The sequence below is a fragment of the Chiloscyllium punctatum genome, chromosome 15 (assembly GCF_047496795.1).
Source record: "Chiloscyllium punctatum isolate Juve2018m chromosome 15, sChiPun1.3, whole genome shotgun sequence".
Taxonomy (NCBI): domain Eukaryota; kingdom Metazoa; phylum Chordata; class Chondrichthyes; order Orectolobiformes; family Hemiscylliidae; genus Chiloscyllium; species Chiloscyllium punctatum.
The window spans coordinates 14,698,113-14,714,417 of NC_092753.1; the positions used below are offsets into that span (position 1 = coordinate 14,698,113).

General features: G+C 41.1%; 1 protein-coding gene across 4 annotated transcripts in view; it reads right to left on the reverse strand.

Annotated features, from left to right (window-relative positions):
- Positions 1–5,904: 5,904 nt before the first annotated feature.
- Positions 5,905–16,305, reverse strand: part of LOC140486075 (uncharacterized) — a 71,348-nt gene continuing 60,947 nt past the window's right edge. For all 4 annotated transcript variants that reach the window (XM_072584713.1, XM_072584714.1, XM_072584711.1 and 1 more), the window contains 2 exons: positions 14,817–15,233; positions 5,905–7,315 (listed from right to left, as the gene is read on the reverse strand). In XM_072584713.1, the coding sequence (XP_072440814.1) occupies positions 6,429–7,315; positions 14,817–15,233 (1,304 nt within the window). In that variant the 3' untranslated portion in view covers positions 5,905–6,428. The remainder of the gene's footprint in view (positions 7,316–14,816; positions 15,234–16,305) is intronic.

Consider the following 16,305-nt stretch of genomic DNA (forward strand, 5'->3'; position numbering starts at 1 on the left):
ACCCATGCTCAGAAGCAGCAGTGTCTCCCATCCATGCATTGAACTGCACAAATTCACTTAGATTCCTCCAACAGCACCTTACAAGCTCAGGACCATTTCCATCTAAAAGGGCAAAGACAGCAAATACACGGGAATACATTCATCTGCAAGATCTCCTCCAAGCCACTCATCATCCTGACTTGGAAATATATCACCGTTCCGTCAGTCTCACTAAGTCAGAATCTTGAAACTCTCCCTAATGGCATTGTGGATCTACCTACAGCACATGGACTGCAATGATTCAAGAAGGCAGCTCGCAGTGCATTTCTCAATACTGAGAAATAAATGCTGGCCTAGCTAGCAATGCCTACATTCCCATGAATGAAATTTTAAAAATATGACATTCACACCATACAAATATCAGGCAATAAGTGTATTTATTTTTGTAACATAGGAAATGCTGTAACTAATGTATGTAAAAAGCAAGATCTCAATCTCATAAATAGCAATATGAGAAGTATGCCAGTTATGGCTTGACAAACACTCTATACAACCCCATCGGTTGTTGTCTTTCTCCGTAATTTCCCCACAAACTTATACATTTGTGAATGGTATTTCTTTGCTCTCGCCAACCTCCTTCTCACAACCTACACAACGATATAGCCATAGCTACAAATGTAAAATGGCTATGTTTGCCTCTGTAGTAGCCACTCACCATTTCAGACACAAGTGGGAGACAGACTATGATGGCTGTGGTTGGAGAATAACTGTTGGGAGAGATGAGCAGAAATGAATAGCTCATCTGGATAAGAAGGCAACCCAGAGAAAGTAAATACCAAGGAATGCTGCAACTTCCACAGCCCACTGTCTTCCCTGCAGTAAATTTAGTAGTCACCACCTTGCCAGAGTAGGGCTTCTGAGCTTCATCAGACAATGCTTAATACAGAATTGACCACAATATGTAGATTGTGTAGTCACTACTTAGAAGATTATGAAGGACATTTAAGAAGTACCTCCTTTAAATATGAAATAGAATGCCATTGTCACTATTATTGAAGAAAGCTGGAAGAGGTAAATGAGGAAATCATATGCCTAATTGGCTAATAGCTGTTATGGGAAACTTGTTAGAATTTATTAAGGATAAAGTAACTAAGTCAATGAACCAGCAGGTCTGATCACAGAGTGCCAGCATGGATTCATAAAGAGTAACTAGTAACAAATTAATTGAATGTGGTGTCAATTTATATGGACCTCTGGAGGACATTTGATAGCTCTTTCACACGAGGCATTAATAAAAATTAGAATACATTGAATTTGAGTCCACATATTGACATGGGAATGGAATGGATTAGGTGGTAGGTAGGATTAGGTGGCTAATTGAGTACACACTCAAAATGAAGATAGTATTTTCCAGAGATTTGTGTAAGGTGACAACTCTCCATTTGTTTCATCTATGCTAATGACAGATAGACAATGACAAATTCAAGTTGCTGGTGATACGTTAGTTGAGATAGTAGATAGTGTCGATGGGAGCAGAAAGTTCCAAAGGTACATTGTGGATTAAGGGATTGGACAAAATAAAGGCAGATGCAATTCAATGTGGAAAGTTTGAGGCCATCCACTTTAGACCTAAGAAAGAGATGAAAGTTTTAAACAAAAGAAATTGCCAAACCAGTGAATGGGGAGAGATATAAGCTCTGAGTACAGAGTCACTAAAGACTTGTGGTTCAAAAAATAATTTAAAATGCTTATAGAATGTCATCTCAAAGAACCTATAGACAAAACAGTAGATTCTATATTGCAGCTGAATAAAACTCTAAGTAGAATCCATTTAGGGTGACATACTAAGCAGAATAATAGCTTCTGAGTTAGGTGGTTATGAATTCAACTTTCCATTTTCAAGACTTGAAGACTAAAATTAAAACTGACGCTTCAGTAAAGTGCTGAGAGAATCAGCATTGTCAGGGACATTTGTTTTAGATGAGATGAGGATATAGTCACATAGTGGTAATGTACTGGACTAATATTACAGCGATCCAGGTTAATGCTCTGGGGACATGAGTTCAGATCCCATCTCAGCAGCTGGAGGAAGTTAAATTCATAGATTTCCTACAGTGTGGAACCAGGTCATTTGGCCCATCGAGTCACAAAGACCCTTGTGAAGAGCATCCCACACAGACCCAGCCCGCTACCCTATCCTATTAAACCTGCATTTCCCATGGCTAATCCACCTAGCCTGCACATCCCTGGACACTATGGGCAATTCAGCATGGCCAATCCACCTAAACTGCACATCTTTGCACTGTGTGAGGAAACCGGAGCAATCAGAGGAAACTAATGCAGACAGTCACCCAAGGGTGGATGCAAACCCGGTTCCCTGGCACTGTAAGCAGCAGAGCTAGCCACTGTGCCACCCAGTATATTCAATTTGGAATATAAAGCTAGTCTTAATAATGACAACTGTCATCAATAGCAAAAGTCACCTGGTTCACTAATGACATTTAAAGAAAGAAATCAGCCGTATTTACTTGGTCTGACCTACGTAACCCCAGACTCACAGCAATGTGGTTGATTCTTAATTGTTCTCTGAGATGCTCTAGCAAGCCATTCCATTCAAGAGAAATTAGCTCGAGTGTTCCTTTTAGAAACATCCCAAGAAAGAAATAAGATTATGCAAAGCTCCTGGAAATAATAGATCAAATGGCATTATTTCAAAGAGAATTGGGGTTCATCTTAGTGCCCTGGCCAATATTCACCCCTCAACCAACATCACAAAAAAAGGATGTAATTTCTCATTATTGTATGTCTCCCTATTACAACCATAACAGCACTTCAAAAAGTAATTTATTGGCTGTAAAGTCCTTTTGGATTTCCTGAGTTTGTGAATACAAGTCATTTATTTCAATTCTGGGCACCAAATCTTTAGAAAGGTGATCAGTCTTGAAAAGCCTGCAGCACAGATTCACCCAACTGATACCAGGCTAAAAGGATTAAAGTATAAAGATTGGTTGGGAATAGCGAGGTTAAGTTTGTGTCACTGAGAGTACTGAGGATTAAGGGATAGTCTGATTGATGTGCTTCAGATGATTAAAGAAGGATCCCATTTCCCCTAAAGGGGGCAGTTCAGAACAAGAGGGCATACCCCTTAAAATGAGAGCAAGGCTGTTTGAGAGTAAGAGTTATACATCACAGAGGAACCCTTTGACCTGTTAGCAACCTATCTATAATAATCCTCAATAGAAATGGAAATTGCTTGAAAATCTCAGCAGGAATCAGCAGCATCTGTAGAGAGAAATCAGGGTTAATGTTTTGGGTTCAGTGACCCTTCTTCAGAACTGATGGTAGCAAGGAATAGGATGGGTTTTAGATAGAAGATTTTTTGAAGGGGTGGGGGAGTGGGGAAGTGTAAACCATAGGAGAAGATAGAGCCCAAAGACAGATAAAAATAGTTGGACAGACAAAGGAGTGATTAAAGGTTAGACTGGGAAAATGAATAGCTGCTAATGGGGACCATTAGTGACTGATAATGTGTTGTGTTTGGTAGCAGCCCATGTTATGACAAAGACTGGTGTGTGGGTATTGGAGAAAGCATGGGGAAAGTTGCTCAAGCCCTAAAATTGTTGAACATGATATAGGTATTAGGTCCAGAAGGCTGCAGGGTTCTTAAACCATGCTAATAAGGTGCTGATGCTCCACCTTTTGCTGAGCTTCAGATTTCCAGCATCCGCAGTTATTTTTGGTTTGTTATATTCATCCCTCACTTTCAATAACATGAGGAAATGTTCTTCACACAAATTATAGTGGAAAACTAGAATTCTGTTCAGCTGTTGGGGCTGGGAATGGAGTGAATATTTCTGGACTGAGTTTGTCAGAATTTTTGGTAGGCAAGGATTGTACGAGTTAAGGATCCCTAGCAGATAAATGTAAAAGAAGATACTAATCAGCCATAATCTAATTGAATGGCAGGGAGTAGGCTGTGGAGCAGACTGGTTTACTTTTGTTTCCTAAGTTTTTAATTGCTACTTTCCCAGTCTGTTAAAAGTCCAAACCTACACTGGGACTTTAAAGTTAATCATTCCCATTTATGGAACATGTCATCATTCAGCTCAGTGTTCCTTTGCTTTTTGGTTAACTTTGTGCTCATAGTTAATCATCTCCTGCTCTATTTCATTCGGATCACATAGCCAGCCCTCCAGCAGCCAGGATGATATTGGTATAAGCTTGTTAAGCCATGAACTAACTGGGGAATATTACATGATTTGTAAAATACAAGTGTGGCTTCAATGAATTGAATTTTGAGAGATTTGAAGATTGTCAAACACTCGCATGTTATTTTATACGGATAGATTTTTGAGAGCTTTGATGAGGTGTGACATACAAGACTCAAAATGTTTGGAATTAGAAAAAAATGTGTTGAGGGGGAGATGACTTAGTGTCAGCTGGGAAGAGTGTTTGGATTTGAAGAATGTGGCAGACATAATTAATGGACCTTTGCTGGGCTCAACTCTCTTCTGTGGAACCTCTCTGACTGTTCATTCTGAGTTTTTGAAATTTGAGAGGGACAGTGTCAACATAAAATTAGATTAAAAAATCTTTCTATTGAAAACAATAGTAGCTTTGTCTCAGAATGTGGCACTTTGGAGAAGTCTTGAAAATAAAAGAGAAATATTTCAACAACTAACAACAGTACTCTCACCTTACACAGATGCACATTAAGGATTGCAAAGGACTTTAATTTCATGATCTTGACAGGCAAACCTATGGCACAGGTTTCAAGTTGATATTACAAAAAGAAACTACAATTATACAGTATCTGTCACAACCTCAGGACATCGCAAAGCATTGTGCACCGAGTGCATTATTTTTGAAGAGTTGTTACTGTTGTAATGCAGGGAATATAGCAGCCAATTTACTCACAGCCAACTCCCTCATGCAGCAATGAGATAAATGACTGGCTAATCTACTTCAGTTGATGGCTAAGGGATGAATATTGGACAGGTCACCTGAAAGGAATCTCTATTGCTTCTTTAAAGTGGGAATATAAGTTCTTTTGCACCCACTGAAAAACAACATTGGGAACCTCTGTTTAATATTCTCCCTGAGAAGTGATACCTCTGATAGTGCTTCAATGTCAGTCTGGATTATATGCTTCAGCTTCTGAGGTAAGTCTTGAAATCACAACCTTCCCACTCACAAATAAGAAAGGCTGACATTTAAGGTGTGGAATAATTTACTTTTATAATAATAGAGAGGGTTCAGAAAAGATTTACCTGGATGTCGCCAGGAATGGAACGTTTGAGATATCGAAATAGATTGAACAGGCTGGGACCTTTTACTCAGGAGTGTGGGAGGTTGAGGGGTGACCTTATTGAGGTTTATAAGATCATGAGAGGCATAGATAAGGTGAATGACAAGGGTCTTTTCTGTAGGGTGGGAGTTCAAAATTAGGGAGCATATTTTTAAGGTGAGAGGAGAAAGAGTTTAAAAAGGACATGAGGGACAGAGTGGTTTGTGTGTGGAATGAATTGCCAGAGAAAGTGGTGGATGTAGGTACAGTCACAGCGTTTAAAAAAACCATTTGGATAAGTTCATGAATAGAAAACGTTTGAAGGGATATGGGCCAAATGCAAGCAGGTGGGACCAATTTAGTTTGGAAACATGGTTGACGTGGACTAGTTGGACTGTAGGGTTTGTTTCCATGCTGTATGGTTCATGTCTAGTTACACATCCAATTAAATATTCTGCACCAATCTTTCAATGAAATAATCAGAATTCTATTGTTAAAACATTCACAAAAAGTTACAATCACTGCAACTATGTATTTGCAGTAAGCTTTCAACAATATTGATTCTTATCATTTATTTTCCAAAAAATATTTGAACACCCAATCATACTAGCAGTTGACAATAATGTATAAAGCACAAGTTACAATAAACAAGACTGTTTAATTTGACCATTTCTAGAAATAGAATTCTTTCAAAAGTCTGATCTAACTTTTAGACATGATATTACCTTCGGTGTCAAACAACTCATTGCAAATATCAGGGATCTGCGATTCAGCACTCTTCAGTTGGCAAGTTGGAGATGAAACAAGTTCAAAGTCATGTGCAGGTCAGAGAAAGGGTAAAGCAGAAATGGGGAGGGAGTTCTAGTCATTACAGAAGGAGACCACTTGGCCCATTCAGTGCATACTGGACAGCCCCATTCCCCACCTGTATCATCATAGCATTGGTAGAATTCCATCTGGAGCCCTAGTTATTTGTGCAACTAGGTAGCCAAAGATTTGGTTAAATGGCTGAATGCCTACTTCCAAATAATGTAACTGGCAGGAATTTAGCACAAGGTTACACCGAAATGCTGTTCATCAGAGGATACCCCAATCTGGTTGAAATTTCATTTCACTGTGCAACAACCTTCAGATAATGAGGGTTTTTATGGCAATTCACAGGTCAGTTAATGTCTGCATTGCTTTCTACTGATGCAGTTATTGTGTCATCCTTGTAAAGGAACCTTATTTCGCACTTTGTACCCCATGAATGGATGAGGAAGCAGCAGTTTCCTGTTTCTGCAGTCCCACCAAAACTCTGAACAATCTTCTTTGCAATTTCCTTCAAACCTCCATCGGAAATGTCCCGGAGCCATGTTGCACCAGCCTGTTTAGCAACCACTGCACCAGCTTTTTCGGCCTCCTGTTGCAAACTGGCAGGCAAGTTTGACAGCTTGAACGTGAGTGGCCGATTGCATTGAAGATACTGACCATCCCTGTAACCTCTGCAATGAAGCCACACCAAAAAGGAAGCACGATCAGAGGTGGAAAACTGGAATACCTGCTCTACACCTTCGTCAATCATCACGGGACCCCGTATGCTCTGCACACCGTGAAACCTTGCATCACACTGATACATGTGAACTTCTTCAAAAACAAACTGAAAACAGTGTGCATCATTAGTCTTTAAGTATTCAGCGAAGGAAATGAAGGTGTCATAATGAAGCATCAGAAACAGGGGCTCGTTGTAGAAGATAGGATCAAATTCAACCAGTGATAGAAGCCGCACCTTCATACAAGAGTCAAAGGAACTGCACCCAAAGTTTTCAGTAGCCAAAGCCCTTCTGATTTCCTTCCCAATGTCCTGTTTGTCCAAATGTCTTCTGTGCTTTGATATCACCCCATTGGACTGGTAGTCCTGGAGCTGCTGAAGAATTTGAGCAATTTTCAGACTGAGCTGTGTAAATTCTCTAGCTAGCAACTCCCAGTTTCCAAAGATTATTCCTTGCTCTTTTGCCAACACTACAGATTTGGGTTCCATCACTTTCTGAATGATTCTTGCTGGAAGTCCTAGAAAAAAATGGATATGGAATGAAATCTTGGATAACAAAATGCAAAACTACCATCATAATTAATAATTTGTTCACTAATCTGTGCAATGAATGTTCAGCGTTTTATTCTGGATGAGAACAGAACTCTGGGTGAGCTGCTAGATTCCTGCTGACTGTCTTTCATCTCGTGTACTGCCTGTAGATGAAAATAAATATAACAACTTGCATTTGAAAAGTGCCTTTAATGTGAAATATCCTAAGAAGCTTCACTGGAATGTTATTAAATGAAATTTGACACTGAGCCACAAAAGAGTTTGATACGTCATTACTGAAATTGAAATAAGCAAAATGAGTTGAAGAGGTTCAGGGAGGGAGTTCTTTAGCTTAGGCTTTAGAGAGCTGGAGAAGATTAGAGAAAAGACACAGAGGGGCAAGGGTTTGTGGAACATGCAAACTAGAAGTGCAGCCAAGAGAGTATAAGAAGAATCAATTTTATATGTATTTAAGGCACAGGTAAGGGATAGCAGCAGATACGCAGATACAGGGGCAGAGGCACTTTGGAGAAGATATGGGTCAGAAGCTCAGCTCATACCCAAATCAAATACAATGGTTAATTACTGACAACTTCAGACAATAGCTAGGCAACAGAATTTTGGTGGGAACTGAACTTAATAGTTTTGGACTTCCTCATTAATTGAAAAAGCCTGTTATCCTGTATCACGTGTCAGTGCTAGCAGTCTGGTTGAGAGACAGTACAAGAGTTCATAGAATCACAGGATCATAGAGTCCGTACAGTAAGGAAAGAAGCCATTCAGCCCATCAAGGCTACTCTGACCTTCATTAGAGAATCCCACCCAGACCCATACCAATCCCTGTCAACCCACATTTGCCATGGCCAATCCACTTAACCTGCACATTCCTAGTCACTACAGACAATTTAGCATGGCTACTCCCCCTAACCTGCATATCTTTGGACTGTAGGAGGAAACCGCAGCACCCAGAGCAAATCCACACAGACACAGGGAGCATGTGCAAGCTCCACACAGTCAGTCGCTGAAGGCTGGAATTGAACCTGGGTCTCTGGCGCTGTGAGGCAGCAATGCTAATCACCAAACCTCTCATCAACGAACAGCACAGAACAAAGCCATTCAATCCACTGTGTTTGCGCTAGCTGAATAACGTGGCCACCCATTCTAATCCCACCTTTTCAACACCTAATCTGTAGCTTTCCAGGTCACAATGTTTCGAGAGCAGATTGAGATTCAATGAGTCATACAGAACAGAAACTGATTCTTCAGTCTAACTTGTCTGCACCAACTGGACACCCCAATCTGACCTAGTTCCACCTGCCAGCATATGGCCCCTATCCCTCTTAAACCCTTCCTATTCATATACCTGTCCAAATGCCGCCACCACTTCCTCTGGTAGCTTGTTCCATACATGCACCACCCTCTACGTGAAAAAGTTACCCCTTGGTCCTTTCTAAATCTTTCCCCTCTCACCTTAAACCTATGCCCTCTGATTTTGGACTCCCCCACCCTAGGAGAAAGACAGTGGCTATTCACCCTATCCATGCCCATCATGATTTTATAAACCTCTATAAGGTCACTCCTCAGCCTCTAATGCTCCAGGGAAAATAGCCCCAGCCTATTCAGCCTTTCTCTATTGCTCAAACCCTCCTGTCCTGGCAGCATCTGTGAAAATCTTTTCTGCACTCTCTCAAGTTGAACAACATCATTGCTCACTCGTGGCTGTCGATAATTTAAATATCTCAGCAAGGCGTCCAGCAATCTCTTCTCTAGTGTCCCACAAAGTTCAGGGAAACACTTGATCAGGTCCCAGGGATTTATTTACCTTAATACATTTTAAGACTTCCCGAACCTCCTCTTCTGTACTATTGAACTCTTTTCAAGACATCACTATTTATTTCTCCAAGTTCCCGATTCCTTTTAAATGAGTTGAAGTTTTCTGCCTCAACCACCAAACTGGACAGTGAATTCCAGAAACCCATCACTCTCTGGGTAAAAAGATTTTACCTCTTCCCCTCTAAACCTGTCAATCACCTTAATCTGTGCTTCCTGGTAACTGAACTTTCCACTAAGAGAAACAAGTATTCCTGGTTTCCTTTATCTAAGCTGCTCATTATTTTGTACTTCAATCATGATTTACAGAGCTGTAGAGGCTCCCACCGTCCTGTATGGCTTTGAGACGTGGACTGTCTACAGCAGGGACCTTAAGGCACAGGAGCAGTACCATCAACACTGCCTGCATGTGATCCTGCAAATCTGCTGGAAAAAAGACGCACCAACACCAGTGTTCTCGACCAGGCTGATATCCCCAGCATCGAGGCACTGACCACCCTTGATTGGCTACAATGCACTGGGGACGTCATCTGCATGACTGACAAGAGACTCTCCAGCTTCGAGATGGCAGATGAGCCCCAGGTGAGCAGAGGAAGCACTTCAGTGATACCCTCAAGGCCTCACTGGTAAAGTGAGGCATTCCCACAAATGTCTGGGAATCATTGACCCAAGACCGTCCAAAGTAGAAGAGGAGCATCTAGAAAGGCTTTGAGCACCTCAAGACTTGCCATCCGGAAGAAGTGGAATCCAGATGAAAACAGTGAAAGGAGCACGCTACCACACCAGTGACTACCTTCTGCCCAAGTGTAACAGAGCCTGCGATAGATGCATTGGTCTGTACAGCCACCTATGGCCTCATCCTGAGAGTGGAGGAGTTACCCTCCTCAACGAGAGACCACCAGTGATGATGATATTTTGTTTTTGATTAAGACACCATTTAATCTCTTGTGTTCAAAGGAATAAAAAACTCCAGCCTGTCCAATCTTTCTCATAGCTGCAATTTTCAAGTACTGGGAGTTTTCTTGTAAATCTCCTGTACTCCCTGTACAACGTTTATGTGCTTTCTGTAATATGGTGGTCAGAATTGTAAACAAGAGTCCAGCAGTGGCTTAATTGGTTTCAGCATATATCCATGCTCTTGTATTCGATACTTCATCCAATGAAGGAAAACCTCTCATATGTCTTCTTTACCACCTTATCTACCTGACCTGCCCCTGTGGATGTACACTTCAAGATTTCTCACTTCCTCCACCCCTCTCCGTATCCTCCTGTTTATTGCACGTGCCTTTGTTTTGTTTGCCTTCCCCAAATACACAAGTTTGCTTTTCTCTGGATTGGATTGCATTTACCAATTTTCATCACACTCAACCAAACAGTTAATGACATACTGCAGTTGACTATCAGCTACTTGGGTGATTTTTATGTCATTTGCAAATTTCCCAATCATGCCTCCCACCGTTATGTCTAAATCATTTATACCACAAACAATAAGGAACTGAACACTGAGCATTGTGGTACAACTCAAAATTGCTTTCCATTCGTAAAAGCATAAGTCAGCCATTACCCATTGTTTTCCTGTCACTAAGCCAATTTTGGATCCACCTTGTCACAATTCTCCTGTATCTCAAGACCTCTACTTTTTCAGACTAGATTGCCATATGGGATCCAGGGGCAGCACGGTGGCTCAGTGATTAGCACTGCTGCCTCATAACACCAGGACCCGGGTTCGATTCCAGCCTCAGGCGATTGTCTGTATGAAATTTATACATTCTTCCTGTGTCTCTGTGGATTTCCTCTGAGTGCTCCAGTTTCCTCCCACAGTTCAAAGATGTGAAGGTTTCATGGATTGGCCATGCTAAATTGCATATAGTGTCCAGGTATGTGCAGGTCAGATGGATTAGCCATGGGAAATGCAGGGATAGGGTAAAGGGGTGGGTCTGGATGGATTGGAGCGGACTCGATGGGCCGAATGGTTTAATTATTTGGTGCATCCCTTGCAGTATTTTTGGATAATGGTACAATGTTAGTAGATGTCTAAACCTCTGGTATTTTGTCTATGTCCAGTGAAGAGGAAAATGATTCTCAGAGCATCCAGTAGTTCCTCTCTGACTTCCTTTTAACAGCCTGGTTACAATTCAACCAGTCTTGGTGATTTATCTACCTTCAAGGAGGTCAGTTCCTCTAATATCTGCCTTCTCATTATGCATATTTTATCTACTATTTCAAACTTCTTTTTACTAGGAATATCTGCATCAATTACCTCCTTTGTGAAGACAGACAAAATATCATTTAAGATCCTAGTCCACATTTTTTACTTCCATGCATAAGTTACTGTGTACAACTCTGATAGAATCCCTGCTGTGCAGAAAGAGGCCACTTGGCCCATTGAGTCTGCACTGACCCAGTTCCCCCATCTTAACCCCATAACCTCACATTTCTCATGGCTACTCCAACTTGCCTGGACACTCACTGCTAGATACTACAGCGCAATTTAGGATGGTCAATCCACCTAACCTACACCTAACCTGTGGAAGGAAAGTGGACCACCCAGGTGAAACTCACACAGACAAAGGGAGAATGTACAAAGTCCGCACAAGCAGTCAGCTGAGGCTAGAATCGAACATGTGACTCTGGCTCTGTGTGGTTGCAATGCTAACCACTGAGTCACCGTGCCATCTGATAGGTTCAACCAAGTCATCCTCTCCATCTTGCTATGCTGATAAAACACTGGATTTTCCCTTAATTTTACCAGCCTATATTTTTTCATATCCTCTCTTTGTTTTCCTAATCTCCTTTCTTAACTCACCCTTTACTTTCTGTACTCCTCTGAGATTCTGAAAATATTACATTGTCATAATCTCGATTTTTCTGCGTTATCTTACCCTGTATGCTTCTGGATAGCCAGAAGACACGAGATCTGGAAGTACCACCCTTTTCCTTTGTGAGAATGTGTCTACACTATATCGATAGAAAATCACTTTCGAATGCCTTTCACTGACTTTCCTTTTAAGTAGCTATAACCAGTCCATTTTTGCCAAATTATCTCTTAGCTTTGTAAAATTTGCCTTTCCCTAACTTAGAACTGTTACTCCTATGCTTTTGGATGATGTCAGTGAGCAACAGCATGTAGAGAAAGGGATCACCAGACTATTCCAGGATGGCAGAATTTTCATAGAAGCTCAACAGTGTGGAAGCAGGCCATTCAACCTATTAAGTCTACAACGATCCTCCGAAGAATATCCCACCTAGACCCACTTCTCCTATCCTATCCCTGCATTTCCCGTGGTTAGCCCATCTATCCTGCACATTATTGGACACTACGGGGCAATTTAGCATGGCCGATCCACCTAACCTGCACATCTTTGAACTGAGGGAAGAAACAGAAGCACCCGGAGGAAATCTGTTCTTAAAAGAGAAAGGGAAAAGATTTAACCTTTGTTCTCAAGAGTTTAGAAGAATGACAGGTGATCCCATTGAACCACAGAAAAGTTTTACAGACTGATGCAGAAAGGAATCTTCCGTTGGAGTTTCAGGGAAGTGGGGTAAGATACTGTCAGAATAAGGGGCAGACCATTTAGGATTGGGAGAAGGAGAAATTTTTTCACTCTCAGAATAGTGAATCTTCAGAATTTTTTACCTCAGTGGGCTGTGGATAGTTAATTATTGAGTATATTCAAGTCATATAGGCATTAAAGATATCAAGAGACATGGGGGATCATATGGAAAATGATGCTGAAGCAGAAGGATAGTTGTGATGTGATTGAAAACAGGCTGAAGGGGTCAAATGGCCAACACCTGCTCCTACTTTCCATCTTCCTAAGAGAGAGACAATGTTAGGTTCTTGAGGACAGAAGATGTAACTGATGAGAATCAGGGAAAAAGCCATTACAGGCATCACCAGATAGCTTGAAACACAACCAGGTGAGAGTCGTCCCAGCCAGCCTCACAAGAGAGGATGAGTGGAGGAGAATAGTTTAGTCAGCTGTTTCAAAGGCTATCAAGGTGGAACTCAGCAGGGACAATAGTTCATACACCTCATCTTAAACTACTTCCTGGTGTCATGATTTAATGTCTTCCTAGTAAAGTTAACCATTCATGGGAATACAGTCTGTTTACTACTATCTCGCTATTTATTAGATGTAATGCCTACCATTCAGTCCTCCCAGCCCTGGCAGTGCTGTGTGGAGTCATCCATATTACTTGCTATTTTGTTTTATAAACAGAAATCACTGGAGAAACTCAGCGGGTCTGACAGCATCTGTAGAGGGTGAAATAGAGTTAATATTTTGAGTCTAATATGATCCTTCTTTGGAATTGAAGGGGCAGGAAAGTGATATGTTTTCTGCTGTAGAAAAGAGGGTGGAAGGATCCCCATATTAAAAGGCAAAGGGAGTGTAAATAGTAGTAGATTTATTATTTTGATTTGCTATTTTCTATGTCAGCTGTTCCTTTATTTTTGTTATATTCCTTCAACTATCACACTACACTCTTTTTTTGTTTCATGATTTGGAGATGCTGGTGTTGGACTGGGGTGTACAAAGTTAAAAATTACACAACACCAGGTTATAGTCCAACAGCTTTAATTGGAAGCACTAGCTTGTCTTGCATTTTTATTTATCTGAGCCAGATTTCTTCATGACTGTAGACCTCCATCTCTAAATACCTTCAAACTCAAAAGTCAAATGACACCAGGTTATAGTCCAACAGGTTTATTTTCAGTGTGATTTTTGACCTTGTCCAGCCCAGTCCAACTCTGGCATTTCCACATCTGAATACCTTAGTTTAGTTCAATCTCCCACTGTAGGGAATCACTCCTCCTCCTCCTCCTCCTCCTCCCTCCACCCTGCCGCTGCCCCCCTCACCAATCCTCAGCCACTATTCAGCTCATGGACAGGCTCTACTATTTCTCCAGGCTCTCCAATTAACTTTACATCTCCTAATCCATCAACCTCTTAAGATCCACCTGTACCTAGTGTAATAGTATTTCCACCGCATTCTTACTCACCTATGCTTGATTCTCAGTGAGCTCCATGCCTGAACCCAAATCTCTTATATCCTATTCTCCTATTGTGATTCTGTTTACAAACTGTAGTACCCATAACCTTTCTCTCCAGCAGCCAAATCCAAAAACACACTCCCCTAAACATACATAAAAGCTGGATCGAGTTGGGAAGTGTGGGTGAAAGGTGAGTATGTTCTGTGTATATATATATCCAATCAATTACTTTTAATATGGAAAATACCGCAGTCAATTTATCCACAGCCAAGTCCCAGAAACAGCCATGATATTATGACAACATGCTCCATTTTATTTTAGCCACATTGTGGGACAAATATTGACTAGGATAGTGGTAATAAGACCCTCATCTTTCTCAAGGTAGTGCCATGAGGTCTCTTATGTCCATTGAAATAGACAAACAGAGCCACAGTTTAAAGCCACATCCAAAAGATGCAATTTCAACAGTGCAGTTTCCTCCCACTGGAGTGTCAGATTAGTTTATGTGCTGACCTTTTAGCAAATGTGCTACATTAAGATATGTTGGATTCAATAACACTGGACTATTAGTAAGAATGGAATATAATCTGTGGTTTGATAAGAGATGTATCGAACATTGCATGCTTCCTGAAAAGAGCTTTTGGAAGGAACATACTTATTACCTTTGAAGCTGGTAACACGCCTGACTGCTCGCTGGTGGCAACGATAGATACCTCTCCGTACAGGAACTGCATCAAACTCCATTGTGTCCAAGTGTGGGAAAACGTCTCTGATAAGCTGAGCAATAAATGGGATGATCCTGCAGAGGTTTTCCGCTGTTCCTTCCATCCATAGCTCACCAAATTCCTTGAGTATTGTAACATCCACAAATCCATTCCTTTCCAGTCTCTGAAGACATCCCATAATATTCAGGGTTGATACCTCTGAAGCATCTTCTTCAACTTCAGCCAGGCAGTCCCTCAGAATAAAAAGACAGATGTTGCTGAACTGCTGTGGGAATTTTTCACTGTGATGGTTATTAGCTAGGCCACTTTGAAGAAGCTTCAATAACAATTTTGCTCGTCGTGACAGCAATAAGCCTGAGGTGGAGAACAAAGAATAGTCGGGGGGTTCATCACACCCGGAAGGAAAGTTGACAGCAATTATGACACATCGAAATGTACAATTGCTTTCATGAAATAAAACTCTTGCAATGTTTGTACCTGCTGGGCATGTCCAATACTTCAAACAAAAAGGCAGAATATTATTTAAATGGTGATATATTGGAAAGTATGGATGTACAAAGGGACCTAGGTGTCCTTCTACACCAGTCAATAAATGAAAACAGGCAGGTGCTACAAGCAATTAGCAGGGCAAATAGTATATGGCCTTCATTGCAAGAGAATTTGAGTTCAGAAGTAGGGACATCTTGCTGCAATTATACAAAGCCTTGGTGAGACAATACTTGGAATATTGCATGTAGTTTTGGTCTCCCTACCTAAGAAAAGATCTAGTCCACATTGAGGGAGTATAGTAGAGGTTCACTAGGCTGGTACAGGGGATGTCGGACTTGTCCAATAAGGAGAGATTGGTTTGACTGGGCCTATATTCACTGGAGTTTAGAAGGATGACGGAATCTCATTGAAATGATGCAGAGAGGATGTTTTTCTCTGTTTGCAAAACCTTTTAAAAAAAGGACACCATCTCAGAATATGGGGTAGACCCTTTTGAGACGAGATAAAGAAACATTTCTTCACTCAGGGTAGCGAACCTGTAGAATTGTCTACCACAGAAGGAAGCCAAGTCCCTGAATATATTCAAGAAAAAGATAACTTTTTTTGGATTTTAAATGCATCAAAGGGTATGGAGAGTAAATGAGAAAATGGCATTGAGATAGAGGGTCACTGCAATCATAATGAAAGGCCTGACGGGTCAAATAGCCTGCTTCCAACCTTTACAAATGAAAGTGGATGCAAAGTAAATTGCAGGTAGATAGGCTGGTGAAGAAAGTGTTTGGCACGCTCGCATTTATTGGTCAGAGCACTGAATATAGGAGTTGGAATGTCATGTTGTGGCTGTACACGTCATTGGTGAGGCCACCTACGGAATATTGCATACAGTTCTGGTTGCCCTGAAATAGGAAGAATATTAATAAATTGTAAAAGGTGCAGA